The 27147-nt window shown below is 40.0% G+C and overlaps 1 protein-coding gene and 1 pseudogene across 1 annotated transcript; one reads left to right on the top strand and one right to left on the bottom strand.

Moving 5' to 3' along the window:
• LOC134626132 (interferon-induced protein 44-like) overlaps nucleotides 1-12625 on the top strand; it is a 109493-nt pseudogene extending 96868 nt beyond the window's left edge.
• A 6842-nt stretch (nucleotides 12626-19467) lies between these two features.
• Nucleotides 19468-23170, bottom strand: LOC134626718 (interferon-induced protein 44-like). Its single transcript, XM_063472656.1, has 7 exons — nucleotides 23047-23170; nucleotides 21255-21288; nucleotides 20857-21055; nucleotides 20322-20468; nucleotides 19952-20123; nucleotides 19751-19851; nucleotides 19468-19638 (listed from the first exon to the last, which is right to left on the bottom strand). The coding sequence occupies exons 1-7, from the start codon at nucleotides 23168-23170 to the stop codon at nucleotides 19468-19470; spliced, it is 948 nt and encodes a 315-aa protein (XP_063328726.1).
• Nucleotides 23171-27147: the final 3977 nt, after the last annotated feature.

Raw genomic sequence — 27147 nt, 5'->3', positions numbered from 1 at the left:
TTTTATAATTATTTATTCTGTAATATGTTGCATACAACATGCTTTTCATTTTAAATAAATGTTCTTAATTCCAAACTAGTCCCTTGTTTGTTTGTTTTTTGTTAAATTATATGACTAAAGCTGTTACCTGTAAATTTAAATCATGTTTTTATTAAGTACTCGGTATCGGTATCGGCGAGTACTGAAATGCAAGTACTTGTACTCGTTTTCAAAAAAGTGGTATCGGTGCATCCCTAGCCACCATGGTCACCACCCATCTTGAGGAGTTTTCCCCCTCACATATACTAATGTGCCACAAACAGGGCTTTAATATCACCAACCATTCCCATTTTATTACGGTGTATCCATATAAATGGCCCACCCTGTATATTGAACTTATGGCTCAAAAGAGACCTATCAGTTTTTGGTAGAATCCTTTTGACTAAAGGTGAAGGTGTTTCCAGATTTGTGTATCCAGCCCTTTCCCTTAATGTGTATGATTCCACATGTAAAAATAATAATAACTTGTTGGTTAACTTTGTATGGAAGAATAAGCACCATCATATGAAAAAATCATTGCTTTGTGGACCTAAAGATAAAGGTGGTTTTGGCCTTCTGGACTTCATAGACCTGAACTATGCATTTTAGGTGAAATGGCTAAAAGAATGCTTAAAATCTCATGAATCATTATGGCATTTCATTCCACACAACACTTTTAGGAATGATGGAGGTCTACAGTTCTTATTGTCTTGTAATTACAGTATGTCAAAGTTAAAATGTCTGCATTTTATCAACAGGCATTGTTGGTTTGGAAACTATGTTATTCACATAACTGTCCTCCACATAGATCCATTATCTGGAACAAGGGATGTATCACTAAAAGGAACAAATAACTTTATTTGCTGAATTGGATATATATATGTATATATATATTGATAAAAATGTAATCTATTTAAAAGACTTATTTGACTGTGAAGGCCAACTACTAAGTTACAGTGACTTTCCCTATTAAATTTAAAGATTTTAGCTCAGTAATAAAGTCTGTTCCCAGCGGACTGATTGAGTTGATGAAAAGCTACAAAAAACAGAATACACTACATTCATCCATTAACACTCTTTATATAAATGGTATTGATCTCTTAAGCAAGAAAGGCACCAATAAACATATTAGAGAATGTTTGTATAATGCTAAGAAAATAACTCCAAGAGGGAATTTTTTTGGAATGCTATTTTTGAAAATATCAAATGGGTTTGGGTTTGTATCGCAAACAAAATAAGAGAATTACATTTGAAAATACTACATAACATATATCCATCCAACACATACATTTCAAGATTCTTTGACACTGATAGAAAATGTACCGTTTGTAAATCTGAACCTGAAAGTGTAACTCATTTGTATGGGCTCAAAATGTGGTTATAAATATTTTGTACTTGTAAATCAGTTTTGTACTTGTAAATCAGGATTTGTATGTGTAAAAAGAATTTGTGCGTGCGTAAAAAAGATTTGTATGTGTAAAAAGAATTTGTGTGTGCGTAAAAAAGATTTGTATGTGTAAAAAAGATTTGTATGTGTAAAAAGTATTTGTGTGTGCGTAAAAAATATTTGTGTGTGGACTTAGCTAAAAAACCCCTGCAAGTTACAAGTACGAATTTTGATTCTGATTGGTCAATGTCATGTCAATCACAAATGTAACAATCCAATCAGAGAACAGATGGGTTTGGCTGTGGAAGGGCACTTTTTTGAACTGCAGGTCCTTGAAGGGTAATACAGTTTGAAGCTGGAGGATCTCTATATAAATATCCGTTAGCAGCTAGGTCCCCTTACTTTCAGCAGCTGTCGAAAGGATAAAGTTGTGGTATATCAGTGGTTGGAAATACCATCATTACTTTAGGATTAGTTTAACACAAAGTCAGGGCTGACCCGGGACCATTGCTGTGAGTCACAGTGCGCAGCATAAAAGTCCTTTCACATCGGACGCAGGATGTGCTGCTAATGCTAACTAAAAGCAAATGATCCAGAATTTGTTGCGCTGGCTGCTGGGCTCTGTGGGTTTTTGCAGCAGCTCTACCTGCACTAGATGCACCTGCTCCTTGTCATTTCTATCTCTGACTTTATGTCCTCTACAAGAGTTTCTGGGTTTTTTGCTAGTTCTTCAAATGTTCAATAAAAACATGTATGCTAATTCATAACGAAGAAAGCTTTGTAATGAAGACTGTCATTTCCAAAACACTGCCCCCACCCACCCCCGCGGTCCGCAGCGCTGATGAAAAGGCTGTGGAAGTCCCTGTATTGACCCTGTGCACGAGAAAATGCTAACTTCCTGGTTTGAGACCGGATGTGGGGTTGTACATTTCCGGTAGCTTTACTTTGCGGTCAATCGCTACTGCGAACATATACTCCAAAATCATGTCCAAAACTCAAAAACGGAAAGATCGCGTTAAGTTACAAAGAGGAGAAGGTGGGAACACTCACCACTGTTGTGTCATAAAAAATCTAATGATCAATTTTGAGGTTTAAAGAGTTTAGATCGATCAGTTGTTTACATCACTCAACACAAGCAGAACTGCATTACAGAATCAGAAGACACATCGTCCACATTCAGGAGCACATCTCTGTATAGTGACTGGTCTTATGATTTAAACAGGCAAATGTTCAGCATTCAAACTACAGGTGAACAATAGTCAAACCAGATGTTTCCCCATTATGTCGATATCAGCTAGTCAAGTACACACCTACACAGCATGTTAACAAACCATGAAAAAAAGCCACACAAAAAAATGAACGATTGCTGGTAAGGGTTTCTATACATTAGTATTTACGAAGGGTATGTTGTAGGGCTGGGTATCGTCACTGATTTCTAGAATCGATTCGTTTCTGATTCACAAGGTCCCGAATTGATTCGATCCACGATTCGATTCAATTCGATTCGATTCGATTCAATTAAATTCGATTTGAATCTGGGAAATTTTGACAGTCAGAAATATTATAATTCAGATCAGTACATTTACATATTTTTGTATCTATAAAAAGGAAGCTGACACACGCAAGACTTTATCAAAGGTGTGAGCATCACAGCAGATGCTTTTGTGTCAAAGTAGCTGAAGATAAAACACAGAAAAACATGAAGGTGATTTTCCTGGCCTGGGATTTTATAAAAATATTCTGCAGTACATCAAAAACAAAAGAAAACCATTAATCAACATATGAACATTACCTCTGAAGTTACAGAGGTTTTATTAGAGACACGGCTAAGCGTTTTGCATTTTGCAGAATTTTAAAAAGTTTAAATTTGTTCGGTATTGAACGGCAGAAATTAGGTTTTCTTTTCGGAAGTATGTAAAAGGAAAAAAAAAAGCGTGGTCGACAGCGCTGTAAACAACAGTAGACTTGTGCGTAACAAGCAAGCGAATAATGCAGAAAACTGATTTTTAGACAGGGAAAGTGTTCTTGAAGTACAGAGAGAGAGAGAGCTGTGCATGAAGTGTGATTTTATTGTGGTGGAAGCAAAACAGCAAAAATCAGAGGGAATCCATGACGATGTTTATGTGAAGCGTAGTTTGGATCTTCTTTTGCTGCTGGTTCAGTCAATATTGTTTGGAGAGAGATAAAACTTACAGCTTTAGAATCAGCGCAAAAAGGGCGTGAACACAAAGCGCGGACCCGCCGAAACATCAGAATCAGCGAGCTGTCGGCTTTCAGCCCCGACCGTGTCCGTGCAGTTGTTGTGCCAAAAAGTGATTGTCTGCCAGAAAGTGATTGCCGTCCGCGGGAGCGCACGCAGCCGCTTAAAGCTGCAGCGCCCGTCAGGTGAGAAAGGCGACATCTCACTGATTCTGATCCGCGGGTCTGCGCTGTGTGTTTACGTCTTTGTGCAGAATCCGTGTACCTGCTCTCATTTACTGTCTTAGTTGTTTGGTGGTTGTTGAAATTTTGTGAGGTTTAACCTGAGATTCTGGCGTTTCGGGCAAAATAAATTTATATTAAAAAATCGATTCAGGATTTTAATGAATCGATTTCACGTTATCCAAGACAGAATCGATTTTAATCGATGAATCGATTATTAAAACCCACCCCTAGTATGTTGTGACTTACCTTCAAAATTACAGTGGTCCCTCGCTATAACGCAGTTCACCTTTCACCTCGCTGTTTCGCAGATTTTTTAGTGCAAGTTTGCATGCTTTTTTTTTTTTTTTTTACATCACATTGTGTCCTGCGTCCTGATCACTGCAGACGATCTCCTCCGTGACGTCTCTCCTGTACAGTACAGAATCGCTGCATCGATCGCTAGCAGTGTGACTCTGAAGTGCAGTACTGTATGTCCACAATGTCCACGCGTCAAAAAATAAAATTGGCTACTTGATATCACCTATCGCTGGTTATTTTTAGAACATAACACCCGCGATAAACGAGGGACAGCTGAGAAATATAACATTTGAATCCCTTTTCTCTTTTGCTCTGAGGCGCGGGGGAAAATATCGACAAGTCGATGAACATCATTTACAGATATATTGGGTAAATGCCCAAGACATCTATAGAAATGTAAATCGCCGCTTGATTCATTCATTTGCTTAACTTGTTTTGGACCGTAAACAAGGCGCGAATAGGACACCGGAAACAAAGCTCCCCACAGGAGTTTCCGCACTGGAAGTAGCATATGCTAACGTGCACATAGTCAATTAAACACGTAGAGCTGTGACACAAAAATCACCAAACTCGGACGACCACAGACTGTTTTCCTTCGTGGTGATGAAGGAAAACGCTGGGTTGGCATGTAAAAGGGCATTTATTCCCTTCAAAGACCTGCAGTTCAAAAAAAGCGCCCCTCTGACAGCCAAACTCATCTGTTCTCTGATTGGATTGTTACATTTGTGATTGACATGACATTGACCAATCAGATGAAAGGAAGAAAAATAGGGTCAAAATTCGTACTTGTAACTTGCAGGGGGGTTTTTGGCTAAGTCCACACACAAATCTTTTTTACACACGCACAAATTCTTTTTACACATACAAATCTTTTTTACACACACACAAATCTTTTTTACACATACAAATCTTTTTTACGCACGCACAAATTCTTTTTACACATACAAATCTTTTTTACACACACACAAATCTTTTTTACACATACAAATCTTTTTTACGCACGCACAAATTCTTTTTACACATACAAATCTTTTTTACACACACACAAATCTTTTTTACACATACAAATCTGTTTTACGCATGCACAAATTCTTTTTACACATACAAATCTTTTTTACACACACACACAAATTCTTTTTACACATACAAATCTTTTTTAAACACACACAAATTCTTTTTACACATACAAATCCTGATTTACAAGTACAAAATATTTATGACCACATTTTGAGCCCATACATTTGTTTTATGGCATTTCATATAGTGCTACATTTTGGAGAGAACTTGAAAATTATATACTGTGCAAAACAACATACGAAGTCAAAATTGAAGGGAAGGACATTATCACTTATTTTGAAACCAAAGAAAAAAAATTATGTACCACTGTCAGTCTTTATATCTTACTAGGGAAATTCCACATACATACATGTAAATGTCAAAACCAACCCTATTATTTCATTTGTTTTTAGTTGAAATTCAATCTTACTTAAACTCTCTTAAATTAACTTCAAATAAAAAAGTTAATTTAAGAAAAAGATTTCAAATTTCAATTAAGAAAAAAATTTCAATCATTGATTGAAATTCATTCAGAAATTTTCAACAAATGGGCTGTCACAGATATTATTTTCAAGTACAAAGGTATTATGAAGTCTGTCACATTTATTTATTTACCCTACTTATTTTCATTGTATTGCTTATTGTTACTCTTATTTGCCTTGTATGTCTACTGTACAAACTGAACTGAAATGACTGACTGTTCACTTTACAATTCCAAAAACTTTAGCTGTTGGGTTGCTACCCTCAAGTGGGCTGTGGAGGTATTACAGGTGAGTTATGGGAGGCCCTTCTCAGCATAAAGAAATACTTTCAGCATTTTTTGCTGTGGCTTAATTACAGAATACATGTACATCCATATATTGTATAAGTATAAGAATCTTTGTTTAAAATATCTCCACAGGAGGAGATGATTGGCTTATTCTGAAAGAAAATGATGTACAGTGTAGACGGTGTTGTGCTCGCCAGTCAGAAGAAAAAACAAGACTTAAAAAAATGAAAGTATGCAAACATATTTGCCATCATTGTAGCTTGCAACACAGTGACAGCCATTAGGTCCACTTCCTGGTCTCAAAGGTTGTCATTTCTTTTTAGTTCGACAGGCACATACAACAGGAAAAAGTTTCGTACATACAAGTTTTCAAGGTAAGGATTATTTATAATTCTGTCAACAAAATGCTTCAACTAAATTCTGCATTCATAAACACGATAAATGATGAATGATCATTGTGACAATATGGGAACTTTTGTTTGGCATGCTAAAATTACTGTATTACAAACATAATTTTTTTAAATCATTTTTCCCTTAACCTTCCTGTCGTGTTCGGGTCAAATCTGATTGCACCTTCTTCACTGTGTTACGTCCCCCCGAAGGGGTCTAGGCATGCGAGTGAGGGGACCAGTAACAAATGGGTCCAGAACAGAATGAAAGGAGAACAGACAGGTGTTTTTAGTAAATAAAATAGTCTTTATTATAGATAATCTTAAGATAAAGAGCCGGCAACGCCGTTTTACCAATAACACTTGGAAAAAGGAAAAAAAAAGGTTGCAACAACAAAGAACACAACAACCAAACAAAAACTCCACACCACGAGGAGGCACTTCCAGGTAGTGATGGCCCGCTTGAAGCTGACGCTCCGAAAAGTGTGTCGAAAAAATCATTAAATAACGTTAGAAAAACTTCCATTTGACTCGTAACATTTAATGTTATAAAAAGATATATTTTATGTTTTAAATAATCTTAAAATGTTAGTCTACAAAATGTGCAGCAATTTAATTTATTTATTCTCTTTAGCTGATAGTTTGTGGAGCCATAACTGCATCTCTACCAGTTTCTCTGCATTCCAGCCTCTTCTGTGCCATGTGAAGGGATTTTCCTTAAGGCAGGAGAAATTATCTCCACGAAAAGGAACAGGTTCAGCCATCGTGGAACAAATTCTCTTCTTAAATAAAAATGAAAAAGGGTTACCTTAAATGCATCATGGTTTTAATTTGCAAGTTCATAAGCATCTTCCTTTCCATTTCACAATCAATTCTGCCACCAGTTCAAAAATATGTACAGGAAAATTTCCTATAAATTTCCTATAATATTATTTATAAATATACCCGTCTAGCAATTAATTGCATAAGTACATGGAGGCAGGACCTCACAGCAGAAGCATACTCCATAATGTGCATTATTATATGTATGTTATATGTAACGTGGTATTTTTCAATTATTGTATTTACCAACATCAAGAAGTCACAAGCAAAGAAAGACCACAACATGGTGCATGTTTAAACAAGGAAAGTTTACTGGTCAAATTTATTAAACAAATAAACTACATTTTTAACACCAAAAAATACACTTTCAAAGCAACACAACAGCAGCCCAATATCAGACAGAGTTCCACTCTGTAGAGTGGGCAATCATTATGAAGCAGTATGTTTTATTTTGTGGATTCAAGCTGCTCTTCATATTTTTGGACACAAGATGTCACCAGAGAGGACTGTGTTGAAAAGCTTCGAGTAATGAACCGTTTTTCAATACAAGCTTCAATGCTTCATAAAGCTTCATTTGGCCATCACTACTTCCAGGGGCCCACAAGCTCACCCTATCACTAGTAGAGCTGCTACTAGTGATAGGGCAGCTTTACTGCCACCGAGGCCCACAAGCCAACACTACTCACGTGAAGCAGCTACACTGCACACTGCTTCCACACTATAGGCAAGACAATCACACACCTAGCACTCAAAGCAGAGACACCAGAGAAAACCCCCCTGCTCACAGCTCATCCCCAGTTTAAATAGCCTCAGAGGTGATTGCTGACTGGATTCAGGTGGCAAACGAGGCTAACCAAGAGCAGCTGTGTCCTGGGGAGAGAGGGGAGTGAGAGAAACAGAGGGGGTAGGAGTGGCAAGAGAGGAGGCGGCGGAGAAAAACACCATGCCCACACAAGGGCAGTTTCAGGAGGCCCAGCTAGGGCCGTAACACCCCCTCCCATAATTACAAACCAGTGGTTTGTCACAGAATGTCCTACCCAACTTTTAAACATATCACTTACCATGTACCATAATAACGGTTAGGCATAGCCTGCCAAAACTGCCAAGACCTTTTTGATGGGTTGAAAACCCTGCACGGGGTTGGCTCAAGTCCCTCAACATAGTGTCCCAAGTGACAGCCAGATGTTTTTTGAGCCATCACATATGGAGAACCCAGCGAATAGCTAGAAGGCCTTTCCGAAACACATTTCAGACGCTTCTTCGCTAGGTCATGGCGACATGTATGCTGGTTAGCCAGAGGTGCAGGTTTGAATGTTTGTGTCGTACACAATGTGTCACACTGCAGGTCATCTGAACCCGAAAGATTGTCAACAGGTGGCATCTCAAAATTAGTTGACCTTTGACATTCACCAAATGACACCACTGAGCAATTATGCTCCAATTGTTGCCTAGGACTGGCAACTTTGTCCGTTTGTGAACCACAGTTCACCCTTTTGAAAGCAGATCGATTTTGCTTTGAGTTAGCTTTCGAACAGTGAGCAATCAGGTGGCCAGGTTTGTGGCAGAAAAAACAGAGCTTTGTTTTGGCTCTTGAAACCACGCCTGTATCAGCTTTGCTAGCTGGCACACTCCTAGTCCTCGAGACCAACTGTTTCTGTTTGTAGGCCTCACAATTTGCGATTAAATGGCCAGGCTTAAAACAGAAGAAACACTTTCGTTCTGCTTTAGGACGAGACACAAGTACCTCACTCTTTGGGTACTGTGTAGCTGGCGCATCACTAACCTTCACTAGGTCATCGCGTCGGTCATGCTTACTGACACTGGTTTTATGGATGAGGGCAAACTCATCAGCCAGTGTTGCAGCCTGCTGTAATGAGGAAACCTTCTGTTCACTGAGGTATACTGCAATCTGCTCAGAGATGCAGTTCTTAAACTCCTCCACCAGCATTAATTCACGCATCGACGCCAGGTCAGTAGCTTTGCTGGACACACACCACCGATCAAAAAGCACACTTTTCTTCCTTGCAAAATCTCGGTAGGATTGACCCTGTCCCCTTTTTGATCCCCGGAAACGCTGCCTATAAGCTTCTGGGACTAGCTCATAAGCTAGCACGATGGCACTTTTCAGCTTGTCATAATTCACACTGTCCTGAGCTGACAATGAGGAACAAACTTCCTGAGCTTTACCTACCAACTTACATTGTAACAAAATGCCCCACGAATCCCGTGGCCAGTGCAAGGCTGTGGCTATTCGCTCAAAGGACTCGAAATAACTGTCAACCTCAGTGTCGCGGAACACCGGAACCAGACTAGTGTTTTTCTCCACATTAAATGGTGCCTCTGCCTGCTGAATGAAGGCAGTCGCAGGAAGGGAAGCCTGCTGGAGTTCCAACTGTCGCAACTTGACAGCTGTCTCTGCTTCCACCTCCACCTTTTTCAATTCAACCTCCCTGACCCTTGCAAGCTCTGCCTCTAAATGCCTAAGTTCCAACTCCTTCTTTAGCTGGAACTCCCTCTCACGATCTTCCTTTTCCAACTGGAGACGAGCCAGGCAGACACGGAGCCTAGCATTCTGCTTCGAACCTACTGATGACTCAATGGAGAGAGGTTCGAAGTGAGGCAGTGTCATCGGCTTGTCCTCAGGCAGCCCCTGAGCAACAGGCGTAGATACTGATGGAGTTACAGCTTGAGCTGGCACCTGCGGAACAGGCTGAGACGCTACGCCATGCTCAGGTGGACTGGCAAACACTGGCAAGGCCACTATCCCTTTCTCCACCAAGCCAGACATAAGAGCATCTTTTAGCTCAGCCTTACGCAGAGCTGTGGAGACACAAATGCCATAAAATGATGCCACCTCACGCAGATCCCCTTTCCTACAGGCGTCCAGCTGGACAAGCGAAGCGTTTTCCTTAAACACGGCAATATCAAAGGTAGCCATTAAAACTAAAACTAAAACTACCTGAGGCTAACAATAACAACAAAGCAGCACCACCTCCAATACACAAATGAAAAACAGGTGGGAAATGTGTAGCCACAGGTTACCCAATAAATAAAAATACCGCCGACCCTCTCCCCAGACCTACCTACTAAAATTTCAGCCTAGTTAGCTTCTGGAGTGTACCAGGCTCGAGGCAACTTTAAAGGCTAAGCATCAAGTGCACAAAGCACCGACAAGCCTACCCCCGACAGGGAACTAATCCCCACCCAGGATTACTCCGAAAATAAAAAAGACAAAATAAAAATGAGTGCCTGAAGGAGGAGCTTACGCTCAGCTAGACACTCCCCTATGCTAACTGGAGAGAGAGCGTAGCAGATACAACACAACTAAACAAGCCACCGGCAAACAACTCACTAAAACTCAGTTGCTGTTCCTTCCATTCATAATCCCGGACGAGCCCCCACATTGTTACGTCCCCCCGAAGGGGTCTAGGCATCCGAGTGAGGGGACCAGTAACAAATGGGTCCAGAACAGAATGAAAGGAGAACAGACAGGTGTTTTTAGTAAATAAAAGTCTTTATTATAGATAATCTTAACATAAAGAGCCGGCAACGCCGTTTTACCAATAACACTTGGAAAAAGGAAAAAAAAGGTTGCAACAACAAAGAACACAACAACCAAACAAAAACTCCACACCACGAGGAGGCACTTCCAGGGGCCCACAAGCTCACCCTATCACTAGTAGCAGCTAGCTTTACTGCCACCGAGGCCCACAAGCCAACACTACTCACGTGAAGCAGCTACACTGCACACTGCTTCCACACTATAGGCAGGACAATCACACACCTAGCACTCAAAGCAGAGACACCAGAGAAAACCCCCCTGCTCACAGCTCATCCCCAGTTTAAATAGCCTCAGAGGTGATTGCTGACTGGATTCAGGTGGCAAACGAGGCTAACCAAGAGCAGCTGTGTCCTGGGGAGAGAGGGGAGTGAGAGAAACAGAGGGGGTAGGAGTGGCAAGAGAGGAGGCGGCGGAGAAAAACACCACGCCCACACAAGGGCAGTTTCAGGAGGCCCAGCTAGGGCCGTAACAACTGTGTATATAATGGATAATTTGTAACATCTTTTTTCTTTACATTTTTTTCACTTTCGATGCACATAATTGGGAAACACTAAACCAATTTAAAAAATAAAAACAGAATGCAATGATTTGCAAATCTAATAAATGGTTAATTTATTCACAATAGAACAGAAACATAGGATAAAAAAAATCACGACACTGAGACCTGGAGGGCTGTGGTTGCAAGGGAGGAATGAGAATTAGCACCTCAGGGTCTGAGGCAATGATGCTCAGTTCAAAAGTAGGAGTGGCCACCCTGTGTCAGGGATGGGATGCTGCCAACATGGAGGAGTTGAAGTATATTAGAGACTGAGGGGAGGGGGAGATTGACAGATGGATTGAGGTCCTGTCTGCAGTGATGCAGACGCTTTATTAGTCTGTTGTATTGAAGAGAGTGTGAGCATTAAAATGTAGCTGTCCATTCCACTCATGTTTTATGAATCAGAACTTATTATGTTGCTACTTATTTGTCAAAATATGATATGTTATATAAGATATAACTTTCCTGGCATGATAACACTGCGTTTACTCTTTTTGAGGGCTCCGTTCTGTTTTCTACTGTCATTTTGGTTGCCACTTTAAAACCACCATTAATTTAGGCTCGATTTACCAAAATAATGTATTACTCAAATTCTTACAGAATCACATAGTGTTCTTGTCTTTCAAATGTCTACTTGTTGAATTTCTTTTTAGTTCATTCCACAACAACAACTGAGAGAGGGCGATCTGGGATACAACTCATGTCCCAGCCTGAATGACAGAGTTCATGTTCTGGTCACTGTTGTTGTGTCTCTACTAAGTGAACCAGTGTTGAAAAAGCTGAGAGATGTCAGACTGACAGCCAGTGAAATGGGTACAGTAACAGTTTTAAAATTGTAATACATTATGTGAACTAATTTTGACATGTAAGTCTATAGACAGTAATAATAAAAAATAACAACAACAACAACAACAAATGCATGACATCTTATTAAGTTTTTGTGTTAACAGACATTCCCCAGCTGGCTATTCTCACCAAAGTTGATGAAGCCTGTCCTGAGGCGGAACAGAATACCAAAAACATCTACAAGAGCAAGTACCTGAAAGAACAGGTAAATCTTTTCTGTTGGTAGTTTTTGATTTTTGTTTTGCTTTTAGTTTGGAAAATTTTTATAAAATTTTGAGTTACATTTTTTAAATTCAGCACCGAAATCATTTTATACTTACTAATTAACTGAATTTGATTTAACACTCAGTTTGACAAATTTAGCCAGCTGCTGGGACTCCCAGTGAACTGCATCTTTCTTGTAAAGAACTACAGTTCAGAAATCAGCATCGATGACGCCACTGATGCTCATATCCTGTGTGCACTGAAGCAAATGATTGTCTATGGAGACGACTTCCTCACCCACTTGAATGACTAGATGTGAGACTGAACGCAGTACTGACTGAAATATAGATCATGTCTTGTTATGGTAATTGACTGAAAACTGCGTGAATAACTTGTACTTAGGTTAAAGGCATGTGGTTGGATTTGATGCATTCATTTTTTTAAAAAAAAGAAAGTCCTTGAATGATTGTCTCCAGACTTTATTTAATATTTATCAGTATTTATCAGTGAACTATAGCTAACAGCTGACACACAGTCATGTTGTCATACTGTTAACATTGTCAGTATTAAATGTAAAAATTATAATGACAACCAAAAAATGAAAATGATATAGACTAAAGACAAATATGTATCCCTTCATTTAAACATTATAATGTGAGGCTTCATTAAATCCCAGTACAATCTGACATTTAGTTGGATATAGTCTTGTTATTTTACTCTGTATGGAAAATTTTAAAAACATTTAGCCAAAGCTACTCTCAATGTTCCCTCTAATTTTTCATGTGTCTGGGTGAACACACAAACTCCCTGAGCGATCCCTTGGACCACTGTGAGCAACAGCAGACGTGTGCACTGTGGTCACGCCAGCATTGAATCCATTCAAGTTACATGGTTTATTAAAATAATCAAATTACAGCATTTACATTTATTTTAGACTACTTTTAATTAACTGCTTTAGCCCACTTATAATGAAAATTAAAAAAAAAAAAATCTTGTTCATGACCTGTGTTCATTATCACTACTGGAAGTAAAAATAACTTGAACTCCAATTTTGAAAACACAACTTTCTTTTCTTTTTTTAAAATTTTTATAAAGCTCTGACTTGTATTATGAGTATGAGTCTGTGGTCTCGGAGAGAGTCCTGTAACTCTCTGTCTGCAAAATACAGTATATAATGACCAATGTTGGGCAATTAATTATATAGTTACTTCTTCAAAAAAGTAACTGAGTTTTGCAAACAACAAAGTTTTTTTTGCAGCTGTTTACCTAAAAATTCAGTCAAGGCTTTTTAAAAAATAAACATTTAAAACTATTTACAGAACAACCAGGTGTTCTGCATCAAATTTGATGCCACACAAATTATTTGTGCCACTCCAAAAAATCATTTCTGTCCACTATGAGATAAAGGAGAACAACAGCCTGACACCTGCAGGCCAGACAACAGCAGATGTATCACTCCTGTAACACCTGTAACATTCAGCAGTCGCCTCATTGTTCTGACACACACAACAAAACTATTGACTACACTACACACTAACTACACAAGATTTGCGCTAAACGTCGCAAATCTCTCACATCTCAAAACACCGCCGTCACTCCTAAAACTTCCTCCCTTCCTATACAACTAAATGCCATGTTGCCATATCATTTTTTGATTGGTTGACATGGTACATTTTTCGACCAATAGGAAAGGGTGGGGTTTTTTGGTTTTGTTTTTGCTCACAGGCGGAGAGCGCTTTCGAGCGTTTTCCTTATAAAATGTCGTTTTTACCGTTTTTTCCCGCAGTAAATATAAACAACGATAGTATTCAGGAAGAAAACCAAACATTGCATATATTTTTATCATAACTCTGGTTTTACGTGGCCTATCAACACAATTTAAAAACTGGTATAAAGTCCACACTTTTTCCGCCAGTTGTTCCGTCTGTCCTGCTCACATCTCCAATGGTTGTACACGTTGTCATTAGCGTGGCTTCACTCCACATTAGCCACGCCGCTTTGCTAGCTAAAACACCGGTGTCAGCACATAAGGATGCTGTCATAGCCTGTCAGCGATGTTGATTAGCTGCGTATATACGAATGTGAATCGCATTATTGGCTGGACTATGTGTAAGGGCACATGCATGTAGATGGTCGTAGCTGCCATATAGTGCCTCAAGTGGCCTGTCTGGGTAAGGCAAGAGAAAAATAAAAGAGAAGTCAGAGAAGCCGTGCGCGCGCTCGGGTGTGTATGTGTGGAGCCGAGGAGAGGAGAAGTAGCTGTCTCCCGCGTATTGTCACGGCCAGTCACATTAAGAAAGCCTCACGGTTCGACTGAGCCCAAAAGGGGTTTCTGTGAGGTCAGTGAAGCAGAAGTCGCAACTGCAGCAAGCTTAGACGGAGTTTCGCTCCGTGTGCGAAGCTTGGCTTGTGTAGCCGCGAGCCGCAACTGGTGTTGCTGCAGGCCACCGTCGAGGTAGATAGCGTGGGGACAGGGAGTTGGAGCGAGAGCTAACTCCAGCTTTTCTTTTCTTTAGGACCCTCCACCGTTTCAAGTTGGATTAGGCTGGGTTTGGCCGTTAAGTGAACGTTCGGAGCGAGGGAGTATAGTTAGCCGTCTCGCTGGGAGCTGACGAGCTGATGGGAGGACTTTAGTCACGACACTTAGTGTTGCCCGTTGCTAGCCTGAGGTTGGATGCATTCTACGGACCCGACGTCGAGGACAAAGTGGATCGTCCAGGAATAGGTTACCCTGCCATCTAGACGACGTCCTGGTTGTTCATCCTCCTGGTTACGCTGTATGTGAAAGTGTCGCCTTTTCGGAGCCCAGTGCTTTTCCCACGCACTGTCGCCGAGAGACCAAGGTACGGTTTCTATTTTCCTTGCTTTTGTGAACCTGAGACTGGATTGCTCACTCCGGCTGATGTAACTTCGGTCAGCTTAACGGACCGGGACCCTGCAGTCAGCTCCTGTTCACTACAGTTACACCTTCAAAAAAAAACTGTATACGGTTGCATAGTCAAAGGACATTTTGTTGGGACTGACTCGTAGGAACTGGGACTATTACCCTGTGAACATTGTAAATTGTGTTATGTTTGTGATACAGTGTTAATCATTCTAGAGAAGAGAATTTCTTTGTTTAATTTCATTATTTTGTTTGTTTTGTGATTTTTGGATCCCCGTCTGCGGCTAGTGTAAACCAAGGGTTTTACAACAGTGGGGTCACAATTGCCTGTTTCATTCGTTGAACCTGATGTCTTTTTATTTCTTTTGTATTTTTGTTCCTTGCCATCCATTATCTTCAGGGCCCATCGTAACTGATGGATGGTAAAGTTCAAAGGGCCATCTGAGCAAATTAAAGTTTCACATTGTTTAGAAGTGACTGTTTAATGTTTTTGTCAAACCCAAGTTGCCTTGGAGTAGGGGCACCCTAACTATCTGGTTGGGTACAGAAAATCAGAGAGAAGGTAGGCTAAGCTGTGTTAATGTCTGACAGTATAGTACACTCCAGGCAGGTATCATTTCTCAAGATTGAATTCTGGAGCCCCTCTTCTGTGCCAGCAGCAGCCAGACAGGTGACAACATTCCTACATTAGTATGTACCAGGGTCAATTGTACTAGGGGGGTCACGGACACAGATCCCAGCACCCCTCGGTCGTTCAGGGCAACTTGTATACTCCTACACCCCTACATAGCGGGGGCTGGTAGCCCCTTACATATGGGATAAGATGGCATCGTTCTAATCCCATACTGGAGCAGCCAGTCACTTACTGACTAGCACTGCAAAACAGAATTGTTAAAGTATTAATTTTAATTTCAATTCAGGTTAGATTTTTTTCAGTAGTTGTTTTTAATTACTTCCTGTTCTGATTGGGTAATTAGATAATGCAGTAATCTAGAACATATTCTGCTCTGGAGCAGGTTATGTTCTGCAATAGAGACAAGGAAGTAAGAAATCTTTACCTACTTATCAATTTTCTGGAAAATTGTATCACCATATATTGAATTTCTGCCACAGAAATATTCATTTTACTCCCTCGGACACCCGTGTGCAGATAGTATAGTTTTTCAGTGTTGTCTAATTTCTTTGTTTTCCTGATGATCAACAAGAAATAAAAATTGTTAGCAGCAACTTTAAAATGAGATATTTTTCCTTTCTGGCTGCAAATATTTTAATATAATTTACTCAAAATTGAGAAAATTTATGTTCTCCATCCCTTATATCAAATTTGGACATAGCTTCATTTACATTTTAAGTCATTTTAAGTCTAAATATTTAATCTTTATTGTAAGACTGCTAAACACCACCAAATCTGCAGCGAAGAGAATAAAAACTAAAAGTTATTTTCGAGCCTTAATTTGATGAACTATTGGGTTCATTATCCATCACATTCTTCCATGTCTTAATAAAAGAATTCGTAAATTAATAAGTCTTCATTTTTGCCAGCTTTCTTTCTTGCCTTCAAATCAATGGCTGTCCATGTTTTCTACAGCCATTGCTTCAAATAGCCTAAATTTTATTAATATGTAGCAACTCATTTCCAGTCTTACTGACCAAATGCTCAAAATTTTAATACTATATTACTCTACTAAACTTTCCCTCTCATAAACACCACTGCTTTATCTGCAGCAACTGTGTTGTTTTCAGTTTTTCTTATAGGCTACTACATTGTTATTTTCCTTTGAAAAATCAGCCACTATTTTGCCAGTATCAATAACTGTGATTGGTTAGATACTGAATATGCCACCCCTTTCATGTGACTATTGTTAGGTTGCTTTTGATAACAGTTGTCATTGTTGTACTTAAATTTGTAAACCTTGCCCTGAACTGCATGTTTAGATATTCTTCTGTTCTCCTCCCCCCACATGTAGGATGGTATAGTGCTTAACTGCATCCATCAGGTTCTGGTTTCCTTATCTGGTAAGGGATGTTCACTCCCGGCCATTTAGGGGCTCGCCTATGCTTGTATGTGGTGAACCATTAAAGTTAAGCCATATACGGGTGAGGGGAAATGACCTTTGGATAACTAGCAAATGTGGTTAAACAGTTGTAAGCATATATTGTGTGGCAGGAAGTCACATACACAGAGACACACACACACACTCACTCACGAGGTCGGCTGAACATCTTGCCGGACTTCCCTTGCTAGCAAGTGAGAACCATATGGAGTGTCTTGCTTTTATTCACAGTGACGAACCTCTGCGCCAGCGAGGTGTGACATTAGACCTAACAACTGTACTATCTAATTTATCAAGCTGATGATCAGCTTCATGTGACTGGTCATCCGGACCGCCAAGGTAAAGAAAAGTGAATCCAGATAATCAATGTCAAGGTCTTGTCTTATCTATCTATCTTTCTAGCTGCCTAGCATAGGCTATCCTTAAATGATAAACTGCTGTCCAAGACTATTGCAGTGGCTCAATATAACAGCGGCCATGATAAATCAAACACTCTGCAGATTGCACTGAGACACACTGAAACGAAGCAGAGGATTCTTTGGTGATGTTAGGGAGAAAAAGATTCAAGGGAATGTGTGTTCAGATCACATGATTCATATATTATTGCAGATACATGTTTACTATTGTTTGTTTACTGTTAGTCAGTTCTGTCATGTTGCTGTCTCCCCTAAATCACTTTATGTTGGTTGACCTCTCAGGTCTGCCACAGAAATATTCTGGAAAATATTTAACTGATAGATTAAAAAGCTGTGAAGAAAAAAAAAGCAATAAAAAAAACTTTTACACAATTTTAAAGATGAGATTTTGAATTTACTTACATTCATAAACTTCTCATATATTTTATTTGTTTTTGGTGTAAGATGCCAATAAATGTAAAAAAGATAAATTAATAAAAGATACTGACAATAGAGTTGATGAATTGAATAAAAGAATATTATTAAAAACATACAAATGTAAAAAAAAAAAAATAAGGCTTGCACATATCTCACCAGTCTTGCAAAAAATCAAAAAATAAATTTATCTAATCATCATTATTGATCCATGTCTGCACAGTGTTATATTTTTAGGGGCTGGGATGGCACGGCCCAAAGTGATAATGTTTCCCATGAAAATGACACAAAGACATCTCAGCAACACATCACAATTTTACTGTGTCAGCACAGCCACTGGGTACCCAGTCTGCTAGGATCTGTTTCCACTTTTCACAGTTTTACTGTCACTCAGTAAGTACTTGGTGTCTTCACCAACCATAGTAATCTGCAAGGAGGTTTTCAACCCAGCACTGACCAGCTTCATACTAGCAACTGCCAGCAGCCACTCACCATTGAGTGGTTCCTAGTCCTGAGTGTCCAGGAAGGAAAATGATGGAGTGGTGTATAATCTTTCAGACTGGGAGATGCAGAATTCATTTTTGTTTTTATTAAACAAAAGGACAACAGAAATCTCTTAATCTCTTAATATGAGAAATCATATTAAAATCTACAAGAAGTATAATATAGGGTGACCAACCGTCCTCTTTTCCCCGGACATGTCCACTTTTCACGTTCTGTCTGGGGCTTCTGGGGGGATTTTCAAGATTGATGAAAACATCCGGGTTTTCCTACAGAGGACCCATATCTGTGACATCATCCCCAACTGCAGCTTTTCAGACAAACTGCAAAAGAAATTTCTCTCCTACTGTCCCAGTACTGGTAATTTTTCTTATACAGATGAGGCCTTATCTCTGTACTATTATTTAATTCCAGAGGTTTTCAAATTATTTTTTTTGCCCTTGTTGACTTGTAAAAGCCTATATGACATTTTTGTTTCACCATCCATTAACCGCACAGAGAAGGCATCGTTTAAATATGTTAAATATTTCTTTAAGCAAACAGTATTATTAAAGTTCTCATGACTGGGCTAAGTGTCCTCTTTTTTGGAAATCAAAATATGGTCACCCTAGTATAATATGAAAGCAGTATAGTTTTCTTACACAATTAGATGTCTGTTCAAAGGTGGATAGATACAAGAGCAAAACACAAAAACTGAAAGCCAAGTCTACAAAGCAAACACAGAAACTTTGTCATTCAAGGAAAACAAAAAAAAGAAAGACCCGAAGAGTTTCTAGTCTCTAAGGGTAAATGCTTTAGCCAAGGAAATGAAAATCAGCATGCAAAGAATTACTCTGACATTCCTGTTCAGACCCAAAAGTAATTTTAACACAACAATAAACAAGGTTCAGCAGGTCTGCAGTTTGTTGACGTAGTCCTCTCCAAAGTCGATCATCTGCTTCAGAGCAGCCAGTATCAGTGTGTTGACGTCATCATCGGTTTGGATCTCAGAGTGGTAGTTCTTGACAGGAAAGATACAGTACAGTGGAATACCCGATGTCACACTGACTGTCTCCATCTAAATTTCAACAGTTTAACCTTTATTAGCATTTATTTTACTTGAATTAAACTGTTGGTAAAAATAAATAAATATTCCAGCTAAATACTGAAAATTACCGCTAGAAAAGTACCTGTTCCTTCAACCAGGTGCTCTTATACACATTTCTTATATTTTTTTTGACTTCTGGACAGGCTTCATCAATTTTGGTGAGAATTGCCATTTGGGGAATTCCTGTCAATACACAGAATATTGAAGAATATCAGAGTTGATGATGTTTGTCAGCTTATTTAATTCAATTTGGGTTTATCGTATAACCAAGCCTGGCTCTTACCCATGTCCCTGGCTGCAAGTCTGACAGTCCTCATCTGTTTTATTATATCATCACTCATAAGTTTTATTTTGTTGGCATCGATCACAGACACTAAAACATGAACTTTGTCATTTAGAGTGGGCTCCTTGATGTACTCATGATCATGTTCAGATAATGAAGATTGAGGATTGAACTGGAAAACAATGAAGTTAATTAAACTAAACAAGTATACGCAAATGTTTCACACACAGATACACACATATGTATGTATGTATATATTTTTATATACATGTTTTTGGAAATCTAACTTTTAAATACACTGTATGTGTTATTTCAAGGCATAATTAAATCGTGTCATTGGATACACCATCAAATAGTGTCTTCATGATACCTTGTAACCATCCTTCACGTGCCCCTTCATGGCCAGTATGATGTCTTCCACCTTAACTCCTGTGTCCTTCTCAAGGCCCATGATATCAGTGAAGGCAAAAGGATAAAAAGTTCCTGGTCCTCCTTTTTGGATTTTGAAAGTTTCATACTGTAAAACAGAAGGTTTTAACTATTCTGATAACAGGGTTACCTAATCACTGAAGACTACAAAACCTGTTTCTGGTTTAGTATAAGGCTGATATCTGTAAGAACAACTATGGAGAAAAGTAAAGTGAAACTAATCTTCAGACAAAGATTCAAGAAGCAAAAAACAAAAAACCCCCATCTGTCACGCAAGAGCAGACCACATCCTAAGACCTCTGTAGTGCTAATCTTTACTGTGCTCTAGTGGAAAAACAAGTGAGCTTGGTTCTACGTGCAGCTTTATAGCCGTTTAGTTTCAGTCCACTAGTTTTGTTACAAATTGCATGACTTTTGTTTAACAAATTGCACAAAATACATGAGCTTGACTAAACCATACTAGAATTAAAACATACTGTTTTAGTGAAGCTCTTTCCAGAAATTGCATCTGCCAAAGCATTTGCGGCCATTCTGCCTTGTAAAAGAGCGTCAACTGAGTTGATGAAGCTGGACTTGCCGGCACCAACGGGTCCATGAAGAAGAATTCTGAGGTGCTGGAGCTCAGAGTTATGAGGCTGGTAATTATTTATGCTCTGGAGATCATTGGTTTTGCCACTGTTCAAAGAAGAATATTTATGAAGTTAAAGTCAAGAAAGTGAAACTGATAGTGGTGCAGATACAGTGGTGAGACTATGGAGAATATTGCAAACACCAACAAGAACAGGAAATTAAGCTGACAGCAACCGATTTTTGCAAGTAGATGATTTAAGACATTTACGTGGCAACAAAACCACATTAAGAGTCAAACACTCACGTCCACTGCATTTTCCTCCATTCTTCACTTAAAACTGAAAACATGCACAGAGTTGACAAAAAAAAACTGAAAATACATTTTAAAGAAAGCAATGATTGATAATACGTAATTTTTTCTGATCTGTTTGACTTTATTGTGTTATGTGTTATCTTACTCGTTGGAGTGTTTACAGGTCGAGACTTTTGTCCTCCCATTGCTGTAAAACATTATAGCACAATAATACATCCATACATATGCATTGAAACATTTAGAACATAACACTCTTTGCCCAAAATCATTTGTATTGTACTGTGTTATACTGCTCTACTCCCATGTTCTGGACCTGAAAACAGGGTTTGATCTTTCGTTTCACTCTATAATACTGAACTTATTTTTCTACGAAGGTTTGAACTTTGAGAGTGTTTAAACAAGAGAGAAACGTGAAAATGTTGATGCCTGTCTGAGAAAAGTGTATAAAGCATGTAGTGAGGGATTTTACAGCCTTAAAACATCTATAATAATTGTAAAAAATAAAGTTCGCTACTTCGCGGATTTCACCTATCGTGGGTTATTATTAGAACGTAACACCCACGATAAACGAGGGAACACTGTAATTTCATAAAATCATTACTCACCTACAAAGAAAGTCTAATATTGTTTTCTTTTGTCTTTAAAATTTCACTGGAAAATAGAAAATAGAAATAAAAGGTTGAGAGAGAAAGAAAGGAAGCATTTTTAGGTAGCACCACCAAATGTAACTAAATAACAATAATAAATTACATTGTTGTGAAAAAATTACAAATGTATACGACAGAGATGCTCATCACTGTTATATGTTCAAGTACATAGTGTGGAGCATGTCATAAGGCCTTTAGGCAATCAGATGTAAAACACAATATTTATGAATTTTTTAATTTGTAAATTGGTCAGATTTGACGCGAACATGACAGAATATTTGGTATACATATTCAGTAATGCGCATACATTCTTACATATATTTATTCTTATAATTCTCATATTCCTATTCTTATATTTTGCCTTGTTCTTGTGTTTCTTGTATTTTGCACACCTCTGTTGCTGTTGAAAAGGGAAACATTATTAGGTAGCACCACCAATTGTAACTGAATAACAATAATCAATTACATTGTTATGAAAAAAATACAAATGTATAAAAAGGAATAGAAAGACTAGAAAGAAAACGTAACTTCATTGAAATGCAAAGAATAATGTCAGAGTTATTCTGAAAGTCATTACCTTCTCCTGTGTGGCTCTGGACAGTTTGACTGCAGTGGGGGCAGACAGAGCTCATTTATACTGTTCTTGCTACTTTCACATTTCTTATCATACTTTTACTTTTACTTTCTTTTTTATTTTTATTGATGTTGACTCAGTTTATTGTATTCCACATTACTTGACTTCACATCACTGGAACATTCACTATGTTCACTTAAGATAAGATGAGATGAGATAAGATGAGTGTCACGATCCTGGGTCTTTTGACCCAGCGTTTTGAGTTTTAGTTTATGGTTTATGTTTAAGCCCTTCAGGTTTTCTAAGTTCATTTTTTATCATGCCTAGGTTATAGTTCTGTGTCATTAGCTTCCCCTTGTGTCTTCCACCCCTGTTAAGTCTCCCTTGCCCTTCATGTGTTTCATGTCTGTGTCTTACGTTGTCAAGTTCAGGTTGTCATGTCTGCGTCTTATGTTTCCTGTTTTATTTTGAAGAGGTCTTGTGTTCATCGTGTTTAGTTTTACTCTTCCACTGTGACGTTGTTATGTTCATGTGTGTCAGCTGTTCCCCCATGTGTTCCCACTTCTCTCATTAGCCTCCTGTGTGTATTTAGTCTGTGCCTTCTCATTCAGTCTTTGTCGGATCGTCTGCGTTGTTCCCATGCCATGACCTGCGTTCAGGTTTTCATATATCCTCATCATTGCCATGTTTAGAGTTTTGTTTGTTTTTCTGTTTGCCAGGGTTCTTCATAGTTCGTGTTTCCTTTCTAGTTTACCCAGTTTAGGTTATTGCTTAGTTTGCATTGTTTTTGCCTTTTTATTTTGTACTGTTCTGTCTGCCTTAATAAACGGCTCATCATCAGTTAAGTTTGAGTTTTAAAATGTCTGCACCTGGGTCCACTCTTCACACTCCACGCAGTTTGCCTCGGCAAACTGTGACAGAACGATCCCACCATTACATGGACCCAGCAGACAGTGAGCTGTATGAGCGCCAGGAGGCAGCCATCACCCAGCTGGAGGAGGAGATCCGCTGGAAGCAGTGGCGTGCTCCCGACTACGAGCGCATTTTCCGTGGGACTCGGCTGGCTCTCGGAGGTCCCAAGAGCTGCCGAAAGTCCCCACCTGTTGCTCCGCCTGCATCCAAGCCTCGCCCGCTTCAGGTGGGAGTCCTCTGTGTGGCTTCAGGCGCTCACGCTCCAGCCTCAGTGTCACCGTTCTGTGCACCAGAGGCTCAGTTGCTCGCTCCGCCAGCTTCCTCTGTTCAAAGGAAGCGGCGCACCCGCCGCCATAAACTGGACATTGCTGAGCAACTCACGGTGGTGAGTGACAATGACTTTTATTCTCACGTCCCATCTGACGATAAAAGTAATAAATTCACCTCTGATCCGTGGGGAACTTCCCTTATGGATGATGACATTGACTGGGAAAATTATCTTCATTCAGCTCCCTGGGAGGGGGGATTAATTAAGGACAAGTCACACACTTCAAACCCTTCAAACACTACTAAAACAAAGACTGTAAAACGTGGTGGAAAAAGTGCAAAATTCAATTTTGATAAGTCTGTTTTTGTTGACCCGGTACATTTTAACCCTGAGCCTGCCCATTCTAAGACTGTTTTTTCTGAGCCTGCTCCTTTGCCTACTCGTTTTCCTGCTCCCAGGGCAGCTCGGGCCCAGCGTACCCCTGCACCCGTACCAGTTCCTCGGGTGAGGGAGGCTGGGGTCCAGTTGGTCCCTGCTCTGGTTTCCAGGCCAGCTGAGGCTCTGTCCGTTTCTGCACCCGTACCAGCTCCTCGGATGGGAACAGCAGCTGCCCTGCCGGTGCCTGTCCCGGCTTCCAGGGTGAGGGGGGCCGTGAACCAGTCCACCCCTGCACCCATGCCGGTCCCCAGGGTGAGGTCAGCCAGGATACAGCCCGTCTCCGCACCCGTACCTACTCCTCAGGTGGGAACGGCTAGTGTCCAGCAGGTGCCTGCACCCATTCCTGTTTCCGCTGGAGGCTCAAGTGAGCCCGTCCAGCAGTTTTCCTCGTGTTTTGGAGGCTTAGGAGAACTAGTTCAGCTTAATGCTTATCCACCACCACCACAAACTTCATTACTACAACCACCACTACATCCTCTGCTCCAGTCTCTAGCTCTGTTGTCAGCTCTGCTACCTGCTCAGGCATCAGTTCTGTTTCCAGTTCAGTCATTAGCTCTTTCACCAGTTCAATCAGTTGCTCAGTCACTTCCATCCTCTGCTGGAAGCTCCAGTGAGCTTATTTAGCCAGAAGGGGACCGCATCTCTCTAATAAATTCCAGACAGACTGTTTGCACTGCACAGCCCCAGCCGTTGCATCCTGAGCCGCCTGTGTGCCCTGTGCAGCTTCAGTTAGTGTCCCTTCAGCCAGAGGTCTCAGTACCTGCTGGCTCTGTGTCTGTCTCTTCAGCTGGGCGTTCAGGAGAACCGCACCAGCCCGAGGAGCCCGTCCAGACTCATGCCGTTCCACCACCTGCGGCTGCCTCGCCTGGTCCTGCCTCGCCTGGTCCTGCGGTTGCCAAGCCACCGCCTCGTCCACCTCCAGCTCAGCCTGCTACACGTTGTCCATGCCTGGTTTGGCGTCAGCGTCCAGGCCGCTGACTGGACTTCTTCGCCCGCGTGGCCGGCCTCCTGACCTGCTTCGTCGCCACCGCTGGCTCCGCGGTCGGCCCCCTGAGCTGTTCAGTCATGGACTGTTGAGCCATCGGCCCCCTGGTCGGCCCCCTGGTCAGCCCTCTGGTCGGCCCCCTGAACTGTATAATCTCCTGTGCAGCCGTCCTCCGGGTCGGCCTCCTGAGTGGTGCTTTTGAACTTTCTTCGCCTGGAGTCATGGTCGCCACCCTGAAATGTTTATAGACTGTTTCCTCTGCTCCAGTGCCTTTCATAGACTTTTGTTTTGGATTATTTTGTGATTTACAGGTTTTCTTGTGGACATTTTGTTTTATTGGTCGGTTTCGAAAGACTAGAAAGAAAATGTAACTTCATTGAAATGTAAGGAATAATGTCAGAGTTATTCTGAAAGTCATTACCTTCTCCTGTGTGGCTCTGGACAGTTTGACTGCAGTGGGGGCAGACAGAGCTCATTTATACTGTTCTTGCTACTTTCACATTTCTTATCATACTTTTACTTTTACTTTCTTTTTTATTTTTATTGATGTTGACTCAGTTTACTGTATACCACATTACTTGACTTCACATCACTGGAACATTCACTATGTTCACTTAAGATAAGATGAGTGTCACGATCCTGGGTCTTTTGACCCAGCGTTTTGAGTTTTAGTTTATGGTTTATGTTTAAGCCCTTCAGGTTTTCTAAGTTCATTTTTATCATGCCTAGGTTATAGTTCTTTGTCATTAGATTCCCCTTGTGTCTTCCACCCCTGTTAAGTCTCCCTTGCCCTCAGAGGTGGGTCGAGTATCCAAAAATTGCACTCAAGTAAGAGTAGCATTACTTTAAAATATTATTACTCAAGTAAAAGTGAAAAGTAGTCTTCAAAAATGTTACTCGAGTAAGAGTAAAAAAGTACTTGGTGAAAAGACTACTCAAGTAGCGAGTAACTGTTTGAAATGTCTGATTTATTTTTTAAATAAATGCTATCAGACAAACAAAAATAAATAAATATACAAATTTTAGTATTTTCAACAGGAATATATGTAAAAAGATTAACAAAAAAATTTCCAGATTTCAGTTTTTCACAACTGTTGGGTCTAAACTCAGACCCCGCTGTATCCAGGACTTATTCCCATGAAAGAAAAACAAGGCAACAGCGTTCGATCGATTACTTGCGCAAGGGAGGCCTCGTTGGTATCTTAGCTCATCACGAATGACCCCGACGATGGCCTCCTCTCGCTGCCTTTTATTGGGAGACAGTTCACACAAAACACAGCAAAGCAACGCCCACATGGTTCTAAGGCATTGTATGTATATGTGTGAACTTCTATATGTAAGTAGGAGTGCGTGTGTGTGTGTGACCTCCTGCTGACCAAAAGGGTCATAAAAGCAGGAAGCTTACAACACAAGAAACAGATCTTTCAGATAGGATGTATCTACAATAAAACCTCCCCCAGCACAAAGTGGTTAGAGGTGGTTAGGATCAAAGGAATGACTTTTGATCCTACTGCTTGAACTAAGACTGTACAAATTTAAGAAACACAATGGCAACATTCAACAATTAGACCTAACATTTCCCCCCTTTTTGTCATTGTATATACTTAAATTTCAACTTATGCACCCTTTATTTGGACAGTGTCAGTATAGATTTCATTCATACACAACTCCTCTTCATTCACCTTCTATCGATGCAAAAGTTCACAGTTAATACATGTAAGCAGTTAACCTGCTTCTCGTTGATCTCATACACAGTAAACTACATCCTATACGTAAGCAAATCAGTGTCAACAGTCCAAAAACAGGAATTAATATTTTCAAAAGAAGATGCCACCAAGGACCAGACATTAACCAAGCTATCCAGCCTTGTGGTGCATCTACCCCTGCCGTGCGATTCATTATGTATTCCTGCAAGTAAACAACTGAATGTCACAGTCAAACAAGAATAATCAACATACTCAAAAATCATATGCCACTACAATCCAACTGTATACAGACATAGACATTCAAACACATCAGTTGACTTTATCGTTTGTCCATGTGGCTCTCAGCTAACTTCA

Source organism: Pelmatolapia mariae, linkage group LG4, assembly GCF_036321145.2.
Source record: "Pelmatolapia mariae isolate MD_Pm_ZW linkage group LG4, Pm_UMD_F_2, whole genome shotgun sequence".
Taxonomy (NCBI): domain Eukaryota; kingdom Metazoa; phylum Chordata; class Actinopteri; order Cichliformes; family Cichlidae; genus Pelmatolapia; species Pelmatolapia mariae.
The sequence above is the reverse complement of the archived record's forward strand: the minus strand, read 5'-3'. Positions and strand labels throughout refer to the sequence as shown.